Source organism: Balaenoptera physalus (genome assembly GCF_965194825.1).
Source record: "Balaenoptera physalus genome assembly, chromosome: 13".
NCBI lineage: Eukaryota > Metazoa > Chordata > Mammalia > Artiodactyla > Balaenopteridae > Balaenoptera > Balaenoptera physalus.
Window position 1 is genome coordinate 99,235,693 of NC_138892.1, and position 21,524 is coordinate 99,257,216.

Below are 21,524 nucleotides of genomic sequence, written 5' to 3' on the forward strand. Positions count from 1 at the left end.
ACTCGGTCACTCTGCTGAGACTGCAAAATCGCCCAAGGGGGTGAGCCACGAGGTAACGTTTCCAAAGGAAGGCATTAAATTAAATTATTAAACACACGCGCAGGAGCAGTAATGTAAGAATTCTGAAAGATTCACAAGGAAAGGAAGGAGAGCGAAGGGACTATTTCTGGTGTTCCGACTCTAGAAAACTCTGAGCAGCTATTACGGCTATTTATGAACCCGCAACGTCATAAACCGTAACCCTATTAAATGTGATGAATGAGTCCTGGGTTCCGATTTTTAAATACCAATTCACAGGAATTTTAGAAGAGCAAACTGGCACCGCAAACGGCAAAGGCTTTAGGCAGGCGGCATCACGTCAGCCTGTGATTAGAAGCAATTTTGTCGACTAAATGCGAGATGATTCTGTTAAAAGGAATTTAATAAGGAAGAGGCGTTTAGCGATTTAAATTCTGCCCCATGCATCTGAAATATACGCATTGTGGTCACGTGGGCGGCCCGGGGCAGTGCGATTTGAGGCTGAGTATTTCACACGGCTGGCATCAGCTCATAAGGCACCTTTTGCTGCCCCCTCGGCACCCACTGGCCATGAGTTTAGAAAAAGTGGTCCCTGGGCAGACAAACCAGAGGGAGTCTCTCCTTCACACTAGGAGGGCCCAGAGAGGCCCTTCACCGTTCAGGGAATCAAGAGTGATCTTCTCCAGGCACTCTCTGGGCGCCACGGTCCTGTAAATGTTCTCAAGGTACTATGAAAGGTTTACGTTCCCTTTAAAGAATGGAATTTTTCTGGACTTCCCTGGCGGTCCAGTAGCTAGGACTCCATGCTTCCAAAGCAGGCAGCGCAGGTTCGATCACTGGTGGGGGGGGAAATAAGATCCCACGTGCCGCGTGCAGCCAAAAAATAAATTAATTAATAAATTAAAAGAATGGAACTTTTCATTTTCACCTACCTGCTGTAACTGTCACACTTCAGCTCTTCTAGCCTCAAGCTTTAAAAAAAAATTTAGTACCCTACATGGAAGGAAGAGGGAAAAAAAACCTTTCTATCTTCTCAATAAACAAACTTGTGTCTGCTCTCCTGGTGCAACAAGGAAGTTCCAGGAAGCTGCCGCAAGACTCCTGGGGGTGCGGAGGGCAGGGAGGAGGCCAGACCAGGATGGTACGGGGCTGGCCCTTCTCCCATTGGCTCCCCCTCCTCTCCTTGGCCCAGACTGTCCCTGCCTGTCCCTTTCAAGTCCTCTAGAATCACCACTTCGTGCTTGCCCCAGTTATCGCTTTTGTTTTTGTTTTTGTTTTTTTTATCAGAGGCAAGTAGAAAAGCCATTACTTTCTACTTCTCAACAGCTTCCTAATTTGTCACACTGTGTCTTCAGCTTGCCCTGTGTTTGCAGAACAAAATGGTGAGAAACCTGCAGTACGAGAACCTTAAATATTATGATCCCTGCCTTCCGCCCTAACCAGGAAAGGCTATTTATTGATTTAAGAATGAAAGGAGAAAAAGAAAGGGTTAAGAGAGAAAGGGTTTATCTGGAGATCAATGAGGACAGAGGGCGAAAAGAAGCCACTTGGAGGCATACCAGTCTGGTGAGTATCTCTTTAAAACAAGCAGCTAAAAATGCTTTCAACCCAGCAATACCATAAATGTCCTGCTGCTGTCTTGGCTTTCGGATTCTTCCCCGTACTTTCCATGAGCATTCCACTGGGAATTGTCTGGAATCCCAGATTCAAACAGCAATAACCCAATTCCCTTGTTAGAATATTTATTTTCTTTTCGGTTTGGAAACCCAGCTGGGATGCATCCTCAAGTATACGACACGGCCTCAACCATCCTAGGCACTCCAGGAGACGTTTCTCAAACAGCACGATGGGCAGCCGAGTGCTGGAACAGGACAGCGAGGCGGGCAGCTCAGCCTCCTGTGGAAAGTCCCAGCCGAGGACAAACAGCCAGAGCCTGGGAACCTCCACTTTCAGAGGATTCATTCCAGATGTGGGAACAAATGGTGATACAATAGGGCTGATGCAGATTCCAAGGAGGGCTCTAAAGTCAGGCTGCCAGACAGGAGCATTCAGGCAAAATCATCACCATGACCTGAATCCCTAACCTAACAACTGATTATGTTCTAAGGCCGGCAGTGATGTGCTATAGTTCTATGTCTGATAATTCTCTACGTGGGCATCCATCCACCCATCCATCCATCCAAGGGAGATATGCAAGCTATTCAACAACTGATCCACCAGTTAGAACAGGTTCCAGCCAGAAACCAACCCTCTGGCCACATCAGTGAATAGCGGCTAACTGTCAACCCTGAATTCATCCATCCATCCAAGAAGTACCTATTAAACACACTTACCTCATGGCCTAATAGATAAAAGCCCAGGCTCTGGAGTCAGACAGAACTGAGTTTGAACCCTGACTCTATCTCCTACTGACTGTGTGACCTTGGCAGGTTACTTAAATTCTCTAAGCCCTAAATTCCTTATGTGTGACATGGATATAACAAAAATACCTACAAGGATCGCTGTGAGAATTAAATAAAATAATTTCCATAAAGGACTTCACATAGTGTCTGGAAAGAGGCATCCCACAATAGCTATTAGCTACTCTGACTGTGTGCTAGGCGCATGGCAGGGCCTGACAAAACAGTGGTAAGCAGCACCGCTGTGACTCAATGAGGAAACTGTCTACCCAAGAAAAAAATTAAAGTGTTGGTATGGAAGAAACAGTTCCAAGTAGGGAAAATGATATCTTAGGTGAGATCATAATATTTTCAAGTTAAGAGGGCTGTTGAACATTCTCCTGTCCAATCACAATTCTGTATGGTAGGAAAACTGAGTGTTAGGAGGACTGACTCACAGTCAAACAGCTAGTCTAACAGCAGAACTAGTTAAGAATTACAATCTCCTGATGGTCAGTTGGTCGTGTTTGTTCGTTCGTTTTACCACGGTAACTTTTTATGGAGATGCAGTTCTATGGTAAAAGAGCTTACACATGCGAAGTCATCCGAGATAAACCAAGAGTTAGGGTCTTTTTGGGGGCTGGGGGCTGGGTTGTGTCAAAGTACAGGAAGGAAAAGCCATGAAACCTCAGCCTATTCGGGACAGGAGTTCATGATTTCTTTTTCTCTCTTTATGGAGACTTCAGGCTCCATAAGGGCAAGGAGTGGGGTCTGCTTTGTTCATTTCTGTATCCTGGCATCCAGAAGAGTGCCTGGCACAGCGCAGGTAATCAGTAACTATTTTTCGAACGAATAAATGAAGGAGATTAGGTAGCAGGAGTGCTTTCTCTGCATGGCCTGAGTATGTTCCACCCCAAAGTGAACGGTCCTGAAGTGAACAGCTTGGTCATAGAACAGCTTGGGGAGGAAAAAAAGGCTATTAGTGGTCTCTTTCCCAGGCTGTCTGCTCACAACACTCACTGGTGCCACAGAACTCCATTTTGCTGAGTACAACTGTGCCCTCGATCATGACCATGGCACCTTCACAGTCCCAATCTCTTCTTTAAAAGTTCAGTGTGGAGAAGAGGGTAGACTGAAGCTGGAGTGTGCTGACCCTAGTATATACCAACTTTGTAAACACTGATGGATGCAGCAAGCTGGAGGAGGGGACGGGTTCTCATGGCCCCCAACTCCCTGCAAGGATCCCGGCCACCATGCTCACTGTCGGGGAGAAGGGGTACGCCAGCAATGCACCCCGAGTACCTCCCAGCATCACAGTCATGTGATCCGCCGAATTGGCCCAGAGAGAGGAAAGAGAAGCCTGCATCCTCTCCCCCCTCTCAGCAGGCAACCTCCTGCTTTCTGAGAAGGGATGGACCAGGAGGGACAGAATAACCTGGGAAGCACAAGCACGCCCGGAAAAGACGGCAAGTACAACTGGGCCACCATTCAAGTCATGAGGAATCAACTAGGGAAGGGCCAAGGTGACCCCCACCCCCACCCCCGCCCTCCCATGTCGTGTCCTCCATAACCCGGACTCGTGCCCTGAGGCTGTCAAGCCAGAGAACCTGGCATTTTCTTGGACACCGCGACCAGGGTGGCAATCACGTGATGCATTCTCCCCGGCTGCGCTCGGCATGCCAGATCATCGGGGCTGGGTGGCAGCTCAAGAAAGAAAGACAGAAAGGAAAGGACAGGCGCTGGGTGCTTTGGAGCCTGGCCCCAGCAGCACAAGTGTGGAGGCCCCGACGCCCTGCTGAGCTGCAGCGGGTAGTATGTCGTAGTCAGAGACGAAATGAACACGCCGAGAAACGACAGCCAGGAAGCTCAAGCTTTTCAAAGCCATTTGCAGGTGGGAGGGGGCGAACGATGCCAAAGCAGCTTCGGGAGGTCGTGGGAAAACCATCTCAGAGCGCGCCCCTGCCCGGCTTGCAGCCCCGCCTCCCCGGCCCCCCCCCCCCCAACAGCGGTCGATCCTTCTGTCCGGCTGTCGGTCCGTCCGTCCCGTCCAATCCCCCCCGTCCATCCCCGGGCGCGCGAACACTCACGCAGGTGCGCGGGCAGGCGGATCGAGTCTTCCTCCATCCTGAGCGCTCGGGGCACTGGCACATGAAGCGGCGTCGAGGAAGTGTAACTGGGCACCGGGCTCTCGGGGGGTGTATATGAAATCCGTTCCTGCTGTTAAAAAGAAGGGCAGCAAGAGGGGAGGGGGGAAAAAGACAATGAAAGCCTGGAACTGAGGGCTGACATCCGCGAGGGGGCGGGTTCGGGGCGTCTGGGCGCTGGTGCCCTCTCTAGACACTCTGTGCAGCTGTCTTTCAGATCGCCAGCATCAGGGATTTGTAACAAAACGCGGGAAAGGTTTAAAATCGGGCTTTTCCTTTGCACTCGGCTAAATAGGTGTCCTTTTTTTTTTTCCTCTCTGTACTAGTTGTTTGTTCCAGTAAAAAGAGGGGAGGCAAGACCAAGGGAATGAAACAATATGTCTAAGAGAATGGCGTTAAAGACTCCTCTCTCAAAAATTACTCTTCCGGTCACATAATTAATGTCACCAATACATTAAAAACCACCCTCCCTCTTCTCTGGCAATATCCCCATCTTCTAATCAAAGTAGGATTCCACACTCAGATCCAATGAGAGGTGAGCCCAAAGTGATGGCTTATAAATTCGAGATTTTAGTTAATAAATCTGCGAGCAAGATTTGTCTATCACCTACCTATCTCATGACACAGCTACCACCACCAAAAATCTCCAGTGTTTCATTTTTCCCTTCATCGCAGGGAATTATCTGCCACATCAACAGTTATCTCCTTGTCCCCTCATGCTCCATCTGAGAATCAATAATTCCTTTCCTTCTGAAGCATTTCAGGGCTCATGCAAAGAATAACCTGCATTTAAGGAAGTATGGTTTAATAGAAGATTCTTACTCAACTGACAAGGAAAGGGGGAGGGGAGACCCAGCACATCCACTGTTTAAATTCAAACAGGCGGCGTTTGTTAGATCAATTAAAACAACTGGATGGGATGGGAAGGATTAGTTTTAAGTTAAAAACGTGGCAACTAATGGCAAGAAACCAACTATGGTGTACAGCGGGGAGAGGAGCGCAATTTGCATCTTAGATCGACGAATACCAACTAGTTTGACTTGCAGTCCACACATAAACACAACTTCTGTTAGTTTCTGTGGTTTAACAGGGCAAAGTAAAGTGGGACACACATGGTCCAAAAATAAGATGGGGCGGGAGGAGATCGGTAACATGCCGTTGTGAAAACAAAAATCGAGCAAAAGAAAAATCACAGATTCAAATAAAACGAAAGGGGTGTTTACGTTTTGGAAAGAGTTCTCTAACATTTTATACTCCATCAAATATGCAAAGGGAAGCAGGGGAGTCCCCCAGCCCTGTAACCAAACTGAAGCTTCTCTTCTGCTCATAACCTGGAAAGTTTGGCAGCTGTGGCAGGAAGTTTCGATTTTAAATGAATATATACATATTTTTGTAATTTCCGAATGGAATCACAATACCTTCCCTGAGGCATCCTCTACGGGCAACTAGGGCCTTTGGAATATTTCTGTTTAAACATACATCCTAAAGTTTCCTGGTGAATTTCTTAATTAAGGGCAGACACATACACCCTAGATTTCATTTCTGGATCAATGGAGACGTCCTGTGAAAGGTCACCCAGAGGCAAAACCTTCAACTTCACTTTTCTTGAACTTTACCAAACATCACACATATTCTGAGTAACTCTAACTTAAGGAGGAGTTATATTTTTGGTGTTTGGCTTGGGGTTTTTGAGGTGAAAAAGTCAAAGACATAAACACACATATGGGAAACATACGAAATCTGTTTAGGGGTTTTTCAAGGTGAGATAGGCTTTTTTAAACATTTTAAACATAGTCTTTTTCTAGTTTAACAAATTCTCCATACACTTCAACCCTTGAATAACACCCCACTGCCACCCAAGTCCCAATATACATCTCGATATCTTTATCTACCGTTACTTTATTCCCAGAAATAGCTTTCTGTTTTGTTAGGGTTTTTGCAGAACTGAAACTGTTGATGAAGAAAACACGGTGCAGCCAGAGAGCTTTCAAATGGCATGCCATGAGTGTGAGAAAAAAAGAAGACGGCATTTCCTAAGACGGTGACTTTCTCTTAAAGCAAGGAGAAACTTACAAGATCCTATAACTAGTCCACAAGAGTGAGGCCACCTCTCCCTGCTCCCTCACCCTCACCAACTCCATCAAGGATGGAGCCCTCAAGGCAGATTTTACTTTATTTCTTGGGGAAATAGACCTCCAGCCTGCTGATAAAAGAGTCAAGCTAGGGCTTCCCTGGTGGCGCAGTGGTTGAGAATCTGCCTGCCAATGCAGGGGACACAGGTTCGAGCCCTGGTCTGGGAAGATCCCACGTGCCGCGGAGCAGCTGGGCCCGTGAGCCACAATTACTGAGCCTGCGCGTCTGGAGCCTGTGCTCCGCAATAAGAGAGGCCGTGATAGTGAGAGGCCCGCGCACCGCGATGAAGAGTGGCCCCCGCTCGCCGCAACTAGAGAAAGCCCTCGCACAGAAACGAAGACCCAACACAGCCAAAAATAAATAAGTAAATACTTTAAAAAAAAAAGTCAAGCTAGGTATCACCTTTAGAAGGTATATATTCGGACTTGCTAAATCATCGTTGTGTTTTACCTTCTTTTCACTGTACTTTCTTTGCAGGCAGCCCCCTGTGTGTTTACATTTGTGTGTGGTTCCCAGTCCTTCCTGCTACACTGAACGCCACACTTCAGGGCTTGCCCTTGGATTTTTATGCCACACCCCCCCACGTGCAAACAATTCCCCATGAAGACAACCTCGCTATTTCACGATGAAACCTGTAAAGAGAAGGCCAGACACCGAGTGACTGTGGAACTTGAATGCCTCTCACTCCTGATGATGGATTCCACTCAGCAACATTGCGACACCCTAAGCCTGGGATGGGAAGCGCTTTTCAAAGGTTTCCATGAAGAGATTTGTCAGTAACAAAAGAAAGGGTGGGTATCTTGACCAAGAGGGGGAAAAGCAAAATGTGCTTCTAGGGTCTTGAGCAATTTGCTAGCGGCTGTTACACTACCGTGACCCTGGGTTTAGCAGCCAGCACAGCACTCAGGGGACCCCGGAAAGGATGCCATCTGGTGTGTGGGCTCCTTTCTGAGGAGAAGCAAGCACACACCTGGGCATCCCCCACCTGACTTACGTCCCTTGTCTCTCTGTCAATCTCTAGGGTGACTCATGTGGTCCTCATTTTAAAATCTGTTATTCTAACCATGCACTTAACATCTACCGTGGCACAATCATCAGACTATCAGCAGTTAGAAATATGAAAAAAACACCGCTGTCTCCGATGGAGACGTCCAGGCAGAGGGGCTTAAAGAGACTAACATCCGATTCCCCCCAGTAACGGAAACCTCTTTATTCTCAGAACTGCCCCTCTGGTCCAACCCCAAGGAAGGGAAGGGGAGTACCCGCTTACAGCACATTCACCTCGAGAGCAAACTGTCAGTCGGATGAAAACCAGAGGTGTTTTATTTCAACATTACAGAGGGGAATAACGATTTCCCCAAGAGGATTATAACCACTGCTCTAATTAAATTAAAATGCTGCCGACAGTGACATTAATGCATTCAAGCGTTGGAGGGGGATACACTGCCGGCAGAGGTCAATGATGTGACTAAAAATGCCGTGATGTGGTTACATTATTGTTTAGATGATGAAAAAGGAGACATGCTGCTCTCAAATGTGCAGACGCAACCTATCAAACCAACGGGCGGAAGAAAAGGGAACACTGCCATTTCTAAGGCCAATTGTAATACCTCTGAGAAGGGGGGGTTGGAAGAGCAGCACAAAGCTCTGGAAGGAGAAAATAAGGCTAAAAATAGTTTTAGGCAAAGAATGAAATGTAAATGTTACTAACCATTATAGAAAAGCTTTCAAAACGTTAAATGGAATGCGGAGTTAGGGTTGCTACAAGCACACTGTTGAAAGTGAGCTCTATCCCCGACCATGAAGGGTCACAAGGTGCCCATCTAAGGCTGCTCATTTTTTTTAAAATTTATTTTATTAAAGTATAGTTGACTTACAGTGTTGTGTTAATTTCTGCTGTACAGCAAAGTGATTCAGTTATACATATATATACATTCTTGTTCATATTCTTTTCCATGATGGTTTATCACAGGATATTGAATATAGTTCCCTGTGCTATACAGTAGGACCCTGTTGTTTATCTATTCTGTATATAATAGTTTTTGCAACTGCTAACCCCAAACTCCCAATCCATCCTTCCCCGACCCCCCTTGGCAACCAGAAGTCTGTTCTCTGTGTCTGTGACTCTGTTTCTGTTTCGTAGATAAGTTCATCTGTGTCATATTTTAGATTCCACATATAAGTGATATCATACGGTATTTGTCTTTCTCTTTCTGACTTACTTCACTTAGTATGATAATCACTAGATCCATCCATGTTGCTGCAAATGACATTATTTCATTCTTTTTTATGGCTGAGTAATACTCCTTTGTATATATGTACCACATCTTCTTTATCCATTCATCTGTCAATGGACATTTAGGTTGCTTCCATGTCTTGGCTATTGCGAATAGTGCTGCTATGAACGTAGGGGTGCATGTATCTTTTTGAATTATAGTTTTGTCCAGGAGTATATGCCCAGGAGTGGCACTGTTGGATCATATGGCAACTGTATTTTTAGTTTTCTGAGGAACCTCCATACTGTTCTCCATAGTGGCTGCACCAATTTACATTCCCACCAACAGTGTAGCAAGGTTCCCTTTTCTCCATGCCCTCTCTAGCATTTGTTATTTGTAGATTTTTTAATGATGGCCATTCTGACCGGTGTGAGGCGGTACCTCACTGTAGTTTTGATTTGCATTTCTCTAAGAATACTTAATAATTCTGCTCATTTTTAAACCAACTGCTTAGAACCTGTGACTACTACGTAAACCAAGCTTATATGTCTTGTGTTCAGTAGGAACAGTGGCGTTTCTCCTTCCTCCACGCCCACCCCATGGCTGCCTTTTACGGACAAGAGATAAAAACTGAATATTATTATCACCAAAAAAGGCTTTCCTTTTCAAAATTATTTAATATAGAGCTTCTATAAATCATGGGGATCCCCCAGCGCATTTACACGTTTGTTTTTACATCACTAACTCTTTGAAAAAGCTGAAGGGCTGAGAAATTTAGAGCTTACTGACCATTAAATACTAACCTTCTGGAAATAAAGATAAGGCATTTCTGTAATAGAGAAAAACAGAAATAAAGTCTGGTTGTACAGTCCACCACCCCAAATCTGGGGATTCACCAACTACGGATTGAAAACATGCAGGGGAAAACAAACTTCAGAAAGTTCCAGAATGGAAAACTTGAATTTGCCGTGTGCTGGCAACAATTTACATAGCATTTACATTGTAAAAGTAATAAAGAGATGATTTAAAGTATGTGGGAGGATGTGTACAGATTATATGCAAATACTACACCATTTTATTTTATATAAGGGACTTAAGCATCCGTGGATTTTGGTATCCTCGGGGTCCTGGAACCAAACCCCCCTGCAGATACCGAGGGACAACAGTACTTGCAAAAAGACGGTTTAGAGGTAATTTCAAAGATTTCTTGACTGTAGAGCTGAGATGCCCATGATTTAGGAACTTTTTCCAGAAATAGCCCCCATCCCCGTTATGAATGCCAGGATTACCCCAGTGATGGTTTCTGAAGCCTGTGTAAAGTCTTGAGGACAAAGAGTGTCATGGAAACAGCGGTGCCCATGGACCATTTCCCAAGGAAATACAGTAAAAATGCTGCAGGTGCACTTTTCATCCTGCTACACTTAGGTGTCCCTTCACTGCACTGAAAACCAGCAACCCAGACAAAATGGGAAACAGTAGGCACCACAGGTACAGTGGTCATGCTAGTAATATTCAATATTTTGAGGGAAGGATTTCCTTCTCTTTTCCACCCTGCAGATTTTTAGGAAAGCTGCCTGGGAAAGCTGATGCTTCTACTACAGTCATCTTCTATAGACTAAAAGAAGAAATCTCTCCTATGGGAAACTATCTATTGAGATTTACTCAGCTGAAGTCTGAATACACAATTATTTAACTACACCTTTCTGGCTGCAGAATAATTCAAAGCGGTGGCTTTGGCTTTCATTAAATAAGCTTTCATTAATAAGCAAAAGCAACGCATCACCAAAAAACTGAACAAGACTGAATTCTGAGCTGCACAGTTTTCTAGGTTTTTGGTGTCAGGGGTGCAAACAGAATACACAACAACCTAAACTAACACACTCTTGATTGCCAAGTTCTTTCACTTGAAAAACTACACTGAATATTTTGTTCACCCCCAAATTTAGCAAGATCAACTTAAAGGACTTGCGGAAAGATGCAAACGTCACTCTTCTTTGCTAAATTTACACACAGCCACAGTCCACGATATCTTTCCCAGCTTTCGAGAAAGAAACAGGGTACTTTAGGATCTGGGGTGAGAACAGTATAGCTTAGGATGTGAGGGATTCAAATAATAATTGCGAAGTAGAAAACCAGGTCCATCAAATCACAGCAGTGAAGTTGTGATGCTGTCTTTCCCTCCCACAGAGGCTCCAGGAGATGTCTAAACAAGTGACCCGAGCCGGTTCCCCTCTTAGTGCCCAGCTCCTCTCCTGAGAGAAACATCCCTGTTGGTGCTGAGTCATCCGATTTTTACACCCCCAATTGGTCTTTGGCTTTTAACATGCTTGCAGTCATTTCCAGCAAGAAAAATGGGAGTACCCCATGAAAATAGGATGGGCAGGAGCTACACTCCTGGTCTCTGGAGCTATCCCCCTCGGTCACCCAGACGCCCATTCAGCCCTTGGGGGAGAGGGTACGCCCCACAATCTACATTCACACTGACGTGGGGATCTTCTGACGAGCCCGGCTTCACCTGTCCAAGGAGTGCTCTTGCTTTTGGGCACTGAAGAAGATGGTTTGGGACCTGAACTATGTAGATTCCTACATGCTTAGAACTGAAATAGACAGTCCTTTTCCTCCCCTTCTTAAGGCTACTCTACCCTAAATCAGAAGACAGTGTATTGTGTCTATCAAACAGATACAATTAAGTCAAAGCACCTTAAGTCTTTCTTTTGCCCAGAACTAAGTTATCGATGCACAATTGGATGAATAAAAAGAAGCATTAGCAATAGGCCGTGCAATCAAGCACTGCTGTAAAAGGTCATTACGGTTTTGTTCTCCCTATGATTGTTATGAAATCTTTCAGCATTCATCAAGCATCCACTAGGCGCCAAGGCCTGTACCAGGCATTACGAATTCTACCACCATTAAGTCCTAGAATTTCTAAGATGGCCCCAATATTAAAAATTCTGGCCAGGACATGGAAGCAACCTAAATGTCCATTGACAGAAGAATGGATAAAGAAGATGTGGTACATATATACAATGGAATATTACTCAGCCATAAAAAAGAATGGAATACTGCCATTTGCAGCAACATGGATGGACCTAGAGCTTATCATACTAGGTGAGACAGAGAAGGACAAATATCATACGATATCACTTACACGTGGAATCTTAAAAAATGGTACAAATGAACCTATTTGAAAACAAAACAGAAACAGTGTCAGAGATGTAGAAAACAAACTTGTGGTTACCAAGGGGGAAAGGGCGGGGGAGGGATAAATTGGGAGACTGGGATTGACATATACTCACTACTACATGTAAAAGAGATAACTAATAAGAACCTACTGTGTAGCACAGGGAACTCTACTCAGTACTCTGTAATGACCTATATGGGAACAGAATCTAAAAAAGAGTGGATATGTGTATATGTATAACTGAATCACTTTGCTGTAGAGCAGAAACTAACACAACATTGTAAGTCAACTATACTCCAATAAAAATTAATTTAAAAAATTCTGCATCACTTTACCCATAAATACATATGGGTACTCATACATAAATACTTACACTCCTCAGAACATATGTCCCAATCTTGGTTGGAAAACACAGTCATTGCGACAACCAGGGAGGGAAGCTAGCATTAAGGGAGCGCTTGGAATATACTTCCCACGACGCCTTTATTTTATTTTAGACTCACAATAACCCTGCAAGGAAGGCATCATGACCCCCATTCCACATGATGAACCTGATCTGAAGATGGCAGGGGGGTAGCAATCTGTTCAAGTCACCAGCTCGGGAGATGGTACGGCTGGTAAAAAGAGGAGACGTAAGAAATTACATTGAAGTAGGGCCAGCCCGTCAACAATGGCTTCACAACTAATGGTGACTCCCACGAGGTAAGTTCAAGCTTGTAAGAACAGCTGCAGCTTTGGAATATTTCATTGCTTTGTGCCCTCACTCCTCACAGAACTCCAGTGGGGTCCCCGAGGGTCGTTCCACGGAGGCCCCTGAGCCAGGGTGCTGACTGTCTTAAGCCTGTTGCTTCTGCTACTGGGAACGAAGACGGAGGGCGTCAGTGCCTTCACCTGAAGGAAGGGGACTAAATGCAACGCGCGAGGGGAGTTCTCCTGGCGTGGCCCCTGAGCGGGGGTAGACACTAGAATCCATCCAGGGATGCGTGTCACCTGTGGGGCTCCATCAGCAGAGCCGTCAGGGCATTTACAGATTGCTGGCGCCTCTCAGGACTCTACCTCGTACTGAAAGCTCATCTTAGGGGATTTTTAAATAAAACCATGTTCCTTTTCTCTCTCCAACATTTTCTTCGACAACCACAAAAACCATTTCCCTTACTCAACACCTTCCCATTTACCCAAGAGCAGCAGATCTGAACGTACAGGTGAGACGAACAGCAGCAGTGAGGAGGAAAGGCCCCGTCAACGTTTATTCGGGGCCTGTTCGTGGGCAGAGCTCCGAACCCGGGAGGAGCGAGCCTGCCTCTGGGAATCACAGTGGCTGCCATCCAACGACGCTGGTCCAGGGGTCTGAAGATGCACCCTCCCCTTCTCGCAAATGAGGAAGGGGAGATGGAGGCACTCAGGGGGCTTGCGGCGGGGAAAGACTGAAAGGATCCAAATAGATGTCTTCAAATTCGGAAGGGCTAGTATAAGGCAGAGCGAAGGCTTCCCCTTAGCCCCCCAGAGGGCGGGGCTGGCCACACACACCTGTGCCCTAGGAATCTGTGTCTGATTACTGCTCCCTTTAAAGCCAATTTAAGATGAGGCTGAAAGGTGACTCTTAAAGGTGTTCCTGCGCTGGGAATTAACTCAAGTAGAACTTGAAGGTGCCTTATAACTAAGTCCACGATGCTGCTTCTGCGTGATCTTCTATCTCCTGGCGAGTCAATGCTTATTAATTACATTGTGGGCAGAACAGAGCCAAACAAAACAGGAAGACCACTCTCCCCCTTCTCCATCAACTGGTCCCCAGAGGCCCCTCACACGATCCGAGGGGTCTACCCAATATAATTAGAAAAATTACTAGTATCTACAACTTGGAGTAACCCTTTCGAAGACAAGCACCAAAGACAAAAACTCAAATAGATTTCTTTATTGTCCTAATTTTAAAACATTTTAATTAAGATCCTTTCCAACCCTGAGATGCTATGAATCTTTTTTTTTTTTTTATCTCTTCTGAATTTCTTAAATATTTCTGACATGAGTAGTAGTAAGCAGAATCTCAAGCTGTGATTCCTTTTCATGCCAGGTTGTGGTTTCACAGGGAGGTCTGTGCTTGAAGGATGCTTAGCTCATTTGGCTGGAACCCAGTGCTGACGGAGGCAAGGTCACAGGCTTTAGACCTGGATGGGAAAATGAAATGCACGCCACCCCATGGCCCAGATTACACCCCTAATCCCTGCCAGGATACAGATGACTTCTTTTAAGGTGGAGATCAGGTGAGCTCGGCAACAAACATCACCGCTACTGGAAACCCCAGAAGCGCATGTCCTACTGACAGTGGGGTCGCTTCAGTATAAGAAAGGTGGTGTGACTTCATACAGAACCAGCTGGTGTCACCTCTGGGAAAAATACCGTCTTGCTGTGGGATTTATCCACAAATGCCCCTAAGCTTTTGATCCACCTTTTGAAAAAGGGTCACAGAATCCTTTCTTCCTAACTAATTCTAACAGCAGAAGAAACACGTACTCAAATGAACAGCAGCTTATATCCTGGCCACAACAAAGTGAGGCCAAGTTCGGCTCCTGATTAGCTGCTTTCTCCTCCATTAATGCTGTTCGCTCTAATGGTCTGGCTATTACAATTAGCCAATCTGCAGTGTCCCTGCCTGGGGCTAACGAGTAATCAACTGCCAGTGTTACTATTTAGTTGTATCAAGGGCGCCATTAGAGAGAGCTTCTCAATTTCTCCCCGCAAAGGAGAGATACCTTCCAGGCATGTTCTACCTGCCCGTGCCCCTGGGTACGAGCTCCTGGGGGACTCATGGGACCTTAAGATTGGGACAGAGGAAAGGATGAGGGCCAGGCTTCTGTGGAGACCAGAGGTGGAAGCAGCAGAAGAGCCCCAAAGGGATGCTTTGAACCTGTACATTCCTCCCTCCCTCTCCACCTGTCTTCTCGTGCCTCATAAACGTTCTCCCCATCCCCAAGCAGCTTTCCTCTTTCTGTTACAGCATCACTCTGGGCTTAAGTCCATCTTCATTTTTTTCGTGAGTGACTGCACATGAAAGTCTTATAAAAGGAAGAGAGAGAATGAGAAGCTTTTAAACTCACACCCTCAGCTGATTGCTGGAGGTGATTGGAAGGGAGGCAACTCAGACCCCCTTTACAATTGAAAAGACTTTTTGTCCTGTGATGTATCTTTACAAAATGTCAGACAGCTGAAATGGACCACACACCGAATGAGAAACGTGAGGCTTTAAAAACAGGCTACCAGAGCAAGATTTGCATTCTAGTTCAAATGAGGGCAATCCAGAGAAATGATGAAGAGAGTCTCTAAAATAACAGCCCCACTGAAGTCTGCCTGAAGTCCCGCAAGGTCCTAACTAGATGCTGCCCATTTCCAATGAACCAGGAGACAACCCGGCCCCCCGACACACCTCAATCAGGAAAGGAGAAGGCTGGGTGACAACCACTGCCAGGGTCAAGTTGAACGAATTCCCTTGCTCTACATGTATCAGAAAATCCCTCGGTCGCTTCAGGCTGACAAAGAAATAGAAATAGAAAAAGCCCTGTAAACTATACGTAGAGTAACAAGTGCAAATGAGGTCTGGTACAGATTCATGTCTCTGGGAAAATGTTTCCTACCAATATAATTTTCAACAAAACCTTATTAAGAACACTATACTTGAAAAGCACCATAAAAGAAATGTCAACATCTCCTCAGTGTATGCCGTCTGAGGAACTGGCATTAAAATACCCAACCTTTACCATCACATAATGTTATTTTAAAGATAAGTCACATGAAGCTTGTGAAATATTACGCGTTTCTTGAAACAAAGGCTCTCTATAAATGCAACGCGCATCATTACAATGAGAAATTTGTAAAGTCCCAAATAAAGCACTACTTTTTACGTGTGCCGTAAGAATTAAACCCGTCTTTACGGTGTAGAGTGGGAAATTAACTGAAACCTCAACTGAAGATGGACCGTGACCTCACATATGACTGACTGAAGAATCAAGGCAGAATTTATCTGCCTGCCCAACCTGCAGCCTCTGTAACTCAGAAGTAACCAATACACAATCTTGAACATTGATTAAGAGGGTCACGCACCTGCATCTCCTCTTTTAGAAAAACTTTTCCAGAAGTAATAACCATCCTGGCAAGTAATTTCTTATATACTTTGTCAGAAACCATAGCCGTTCCCTGATCTTTAGACACACGACTCCTTACAGGAACCCAGAAAAGGCGTCCTTCCCTCCACTGTGGTCGTGGTTAGAAAGACCTGGGAGTTTGGGGTTTTTTTTTGACAACTGATGATTGAAAACAAGTTCTGCTGACAAGGTGAATATTATTATGAGAAATGCTACCAGCATTAGTAGCATTCTAAAAACTTAATGACAGGAATGAGAATGAAATATAGAAGCGTGTGTGTATATGTGATGACAACAGTCATTAACAGAATATGAAGCGGCTTGAAATAATAAAGAAACTCACGCGCTGCGCTCTTGTAGCCCTGTTGTTAAGACTAATCATTTATTTTACATAAGATCCTGTGCCTTCATTACAACTATTGTGCTTGACAGTACATGAAAAATATGCTTGAGTTTCCACATACTTCAGGGATCTAATCATTTGGGAAATATACATTTTTTAAATCAGGTATTCTGAATCTTGGCTGCACATCAGAATCATCTGGAGAAGCTTTAAAAAAAAATTCCCAGTTATCAATTAGCAGAGGCAAACTATTGATATTATATATAGGATGGATAAACAACAAGGTCCTATTGTATAGCACAGGGAACTATATTCAATATCCTGTAACAAACCATAGTGGAAAAGAATATGAAAAAGAATATAAAAAAATTAAAAAATTGTCTTAATTGCCAAAAAAAAAAAAACAAATCCCAGTACCCAAGTCAACCAGCCAGGTATCAATATTTTTAAAGCTCTTCATCGGATTCCAATATGCAGAGAGGTAAGGCTGAGAATCAGTATCTTCAATCAAGACATAAATAGAGTAAATCCAGACATATGCTAAATGATTATCTTTCACAGTAGTTTTTTAGAAACCTTATTAACCCATTTGCTAATTGTCCTTCCCTCCTGAATAAATTGCTATTGTTCTGCCTTTAACCATAAAATAGAGATTATCGGTGTAATACAGGAAGTTCCTGCCTGATGACTACCTGACCCACAGAGGAACAAGTGCCCCAGACAGGTGTGTCTGCAGTGGTTCCTCTTCACTCCCAACTGCCTCTGGAGTTCCCCCAGCCCCACCCCCGGAGAGGCTGCTCAGCTTCACTTTCCAGAGCTCCACCTGGAGCTCATGTTCTTAGCACCGGCTAAGAACTTGACGTGTGTAGCAGGGCCAAGACGAGGGTAACGAGGGAGAAGCTAGAGCGAACGAAAACCCATTCCACTTCCGGACTGCCCTCCCTCCCCCTCCCCACACCCAGAAGGGTCTGTCTGTCTTCATGTGCTCAGGCCCCAGACCCCCTTTTTCTGGCTCAAGCATCCAGCAGCTTGGAGTCCGGGGAGCCTCTTTTCCCCAGGTGAGATGCATGGTCCCCAGGATGGCTGTCAGGGCTGCCTGTGAGCCACTCGAAAATGGCGAGTGGGATGCGTCTTTTCCCCAAAGTAACCTTGCTACTAGCGCTTAGGTCTTTATTTTTGCACGTGAACTGTCAACTGCCTATAACCTGGAGGAAGGCCTTGACCTCCAAGCAGCTGACTTCTTAATCATATCTTGGAACCCTAAACGAGTAGAAATCTCCAGCTCGCTAAGGTCTTCACCAAGTTAGTTGAAAGTCTTTCCATGACAGGCTGCTATGTCCTCCTAACACCCCTAGGAGTCATGTCACCAAAACCAGCACAAAACCTACTTGACAGATGTAGGAACTGAGGTGGAAGGATTGACAAGATTCTTGAACGAATCCCATAACTGCTCTGGAGGGAGCAGAGTCCTAAACCCAAAGATGTCATCTTTCTCTGGAGTTACCTTCTGTCTCTAGTGTTGTTTAAACTCTTGGTCAGCATGATAAAGTCTGTGTAAAAAGTGGCCCTTAAGGGGAAGGGTAGCTCACTTAAGAACCTAGCTGATTTATTTATTCATTCCTTGATAAAAAACATTCTCCAAAGAAGCCACTGGAAACCGAAGTCCTTCCAATAAAACAAAATTTTCAACAGTTTCCAAGCATCTTGATGTTGTTAGTATTTTACTCTTCTTCCTTTAAGCAAAATACAATTCTAAAACAGTGATAGAACTGTGGCATGAAGATGGCTTTATCATCTGAAGTTCACTCAGGTGTTGAAAGTCCTAGAGTGGGCTGTAATTCTCTTTGCGTCTTTCAGAAGCAACTTGCAAGCTACCCTGTGAAAGCCTGCTACAGCATCGCTAGCCAAGCCTCACCAGTGGTGTCAACAGTTCCGACATGGAGCTGCCAACAACTGAAACCTATCAATAGGAAGATCTGGAAAGTTTAACCAAAAGTTGAAATACGGACTCCACAAATCACTTGGAGCTTGTAGGGTTGAAACAGGAGCTTAGAAAAAGGCTAATATTTCCTTTATTGCTATGGAATTCCTCTCTAGTTGTATTACTTTATATTCCTTGCCACAAGCCAATCAAATCTATGCTGACAATCACCAAGACTTCTGCCTGAAGAAAAGGTGAATGAACCAGGCAGACACAAATGACAAAGCACTGATGCAGTATATAGTTCTTTGTTCTCAAGAGAATCCGTGGTTTCTGAGTGGGTGAAAAGCATTTGAAAATCATTCTGATGAAGAGAAGAAAACTATCTTCTCAATGAACTTACTCCTATTAAAACCCATTTTCCAACCCTCAACTGTCATATACCCATCCATATAAAAGACCACAGTAACACAATGGGGAAAATGTATCTCTAACTTTTGAAGTCTAGCAACTTCCCATAGGAAGTCCTAATCACACTTCCAATGGATGCCCTAAGGCATTATCTAGACAAGCACGTTTGACAGAAATATAATGCAAGCCATATGTGTAATTTAACATTTTCTAGTTGATGCAGAAGAGACAGATGAAATTAGTTTAAATAATATATTACATTTAACCCAACATATCCAAAGTATTCTTTCAACGTATAATCAAGATATAACGCTATTGAGATATATTCCTTTTTTTGTACTAAGTCCTTGAAATTTACTGTCTAGTTTACATGACCGTTCAAATCAGACACTAAATTTTCACTGCAAATACTTGATCTGTCTTTATAGTTCACAGAATTTACAGCCGAAAAGGTAAATTCGCACACCCAATGCTGTTCCAAATAAATTTTTAAAGATTTTTAATAACTGACTCAAGTACATTCTAAAATTCAAATTGATTAAAACTAAATAGGGCTTCCCTGGTGGCGCAGTGGTTGAGAATCCGCCTGCCAGTGCAGGGGACACGGGTTCGAGCCCCGGTCTGGGAAGATCCCACGTGCCGCAGAGCAGCTGGGCCCGTGAGCCACAATTGCTGAGCCTGCGCGTCTGGAGCCTGTGCTCTGCCACAAGAGAGGCCGCGGCAGTGAGAGGCCCGCGCACTGCGATGAAGAGTGGCCCCCGCTTGCCGCAACTAGAGAGAGCCCTCGCACAGAAACGAAGACCCAACACAGCCAAAAAAAATAAATAAATTAACTAAGAAAAAAAAAAAAAAAACTAAATAGGTCAAGAATTCAGTTTCTCTACTGCACTAGCCACTTCTAGTGCTCACAGCCTCATGGAGCTGCTAGTGACCATATCGTACACAGCAGGTTAGATCCTGGGGCAGCGAGCACCGCACGGGGGTGAATGGAGGATGAGGTGGGACGCGATCGCACATCCTTTCAGGAACATCCTAAACTCCGGACGGACACGGGCTACGATGGCCCATGTTCCTCGTCCTTCATTTCTCCAACTGCAGTTGTCAGTCACTACAGTCATCCAGACTGACAGCCGTTTACAGAGAAGGACGAAGGGGCTAGAGGTCCTTCCCGCCCCTGTACTCAGAGACAATGAGCTCTGAGCACTCAGCAAAAACACACAGGGGTTTAGGCTCCATCAGGTCAAGTCTTTTCCTTTCTTCTTCTCTCTCAACATGCCTCTCTCTCTTTCTCCCTTTAACTACCCAACCAACTTCCCTGGGAGCTGAAAAACGAGTTCGTGCAGGACGTCACTCTGCAGAGTTTCAGCTCTCCTCCCCAACATGGACAGTCACTGTGCATTGCAACCTGTTCTCATTTGGGGCATTCCTGAACTCGGCCACAATCCTTAGGAGATGCCCAGAAATATAAGCCAGCTGTAACTCCTAAAGCTCTGGGGCACGTGGTTGAATACTAATTATTTCTACCATCTAGAACTCTGAACCATAAAATCGAGGTTTAGACTTCTCAAAAGATAGTTTGCCCTCATCATAGGAAATGTGTATCTAATTAGGCGAAAACAGAATTAAAGCAGAAGGAAAGCTCCATAAGGAGTAAAAGACATGATTCAACATCCCTTGAGAGCAAGTCTGGTTCAGACCCGCCCTCACCTGCCTGACGTGACTCCTCGCAGTAGGTACAGCAGATGTTGAAAAGGAACACAGGCTCCCTAGGCTGTGACTGACGTTGCACCCGAAGGACCTTCTTGAAAGGAAGAATGTTCCATAAGGACCTATGACAAGGCACATCCCCTTCCCCCAAATACTCAGCCTCTTACTAAAACTAACCTTACAGTTTTAACGAAACTTGTACGTATCCTTTCACCAAGGCTAACCATCCTTATCTGCTTTCCCCCACTGGCAAGACTAGAAAACAACATAAGTAGAACCCTGAACAAACGCTCCTCCATATCCTCCACACTGATTCTTCCCTCTAAAACTACAAAAACTACAAAAAGGGGGGAGGTGCAGACTTGAACCTCAGTTTTCTCAGCTACAAAATGGAGACAATTGTGCTCACTGATTGATAAGGTTCTGAGTAAACTGATTCAGTTAAAATAGGTAAAAAGGCCATGCCAACCATGATGTTATTATTCTTATGCCATGGTTTCCAGAGCTTTCAGACCAAGGTCCAAAGACTCGTGCTGATTCACTTGCCCATTCCTTTCATCCAGAGCAAAAAAAAAAGAAAAAAATTAATATGTACTGTCTCACTACATTATACCCTTTTATGTACGAACATTAGACATTAGATCATTGGGAAGAGAAGAACGGGTACAATTTTCCTCAGTTCAGACTAGAAAACTACATCAGTCTAATTTCTAGAGGCTGGCCTCGAGTGCGTTACATCCAGATCACAGGACAAACACTGGTAAGTTGGGAATCTCTGAATGGCCCTGAGTATCCTAAGACCTAAACAAAAACCCCACTCAGTTCAAACCACTGTCAATATGCGCTTTCTAGTTCAATAAGGGTGTTTAGAAAACTTTTTATAGCTGACTGTAGGTTTTTTACAATACCGTCCCTACCCAGAGCTTTTAGCATTTCCTC

The 21,524-nt window shown here is 44.7% G+C and overlaps 1 protein-coding gene across 5 annotated transcripts in view; it reads right to left on the reverse strand.

Moving 5' to 3' along the window:
• Nucleotides 1–21,524, reverse strand: part of ETV6 (ETS variant transcription factor 6) — a 241,270-nt gene that overhangs the window by 137,097 nt on the left and 82,649 nt on the right. For 2 of the 5 annotated variants that reach the window (XM_082420284.1, XM_082420280.1), the window contains exon 2: nucleotides 4,484–4,613. The exons of 1 other annotated variant lie outside the window; for it this stretch is intronic. In XM_082420284.1, coding sequence (XP_082276410.1) covers nucleotides 4,484–4,613 — 130 coding nt within the window. Of the gene's footprint in view, nucleotides 1–4,483; nucleotides 4,614–5,151; nucleotides 5,324–21,524 lie in introns of all 5 variants that reach the window. 2 more of the 5 variants (XM_082420282.1, XM_082420281.1) reach the window with 2 other exon arrangements.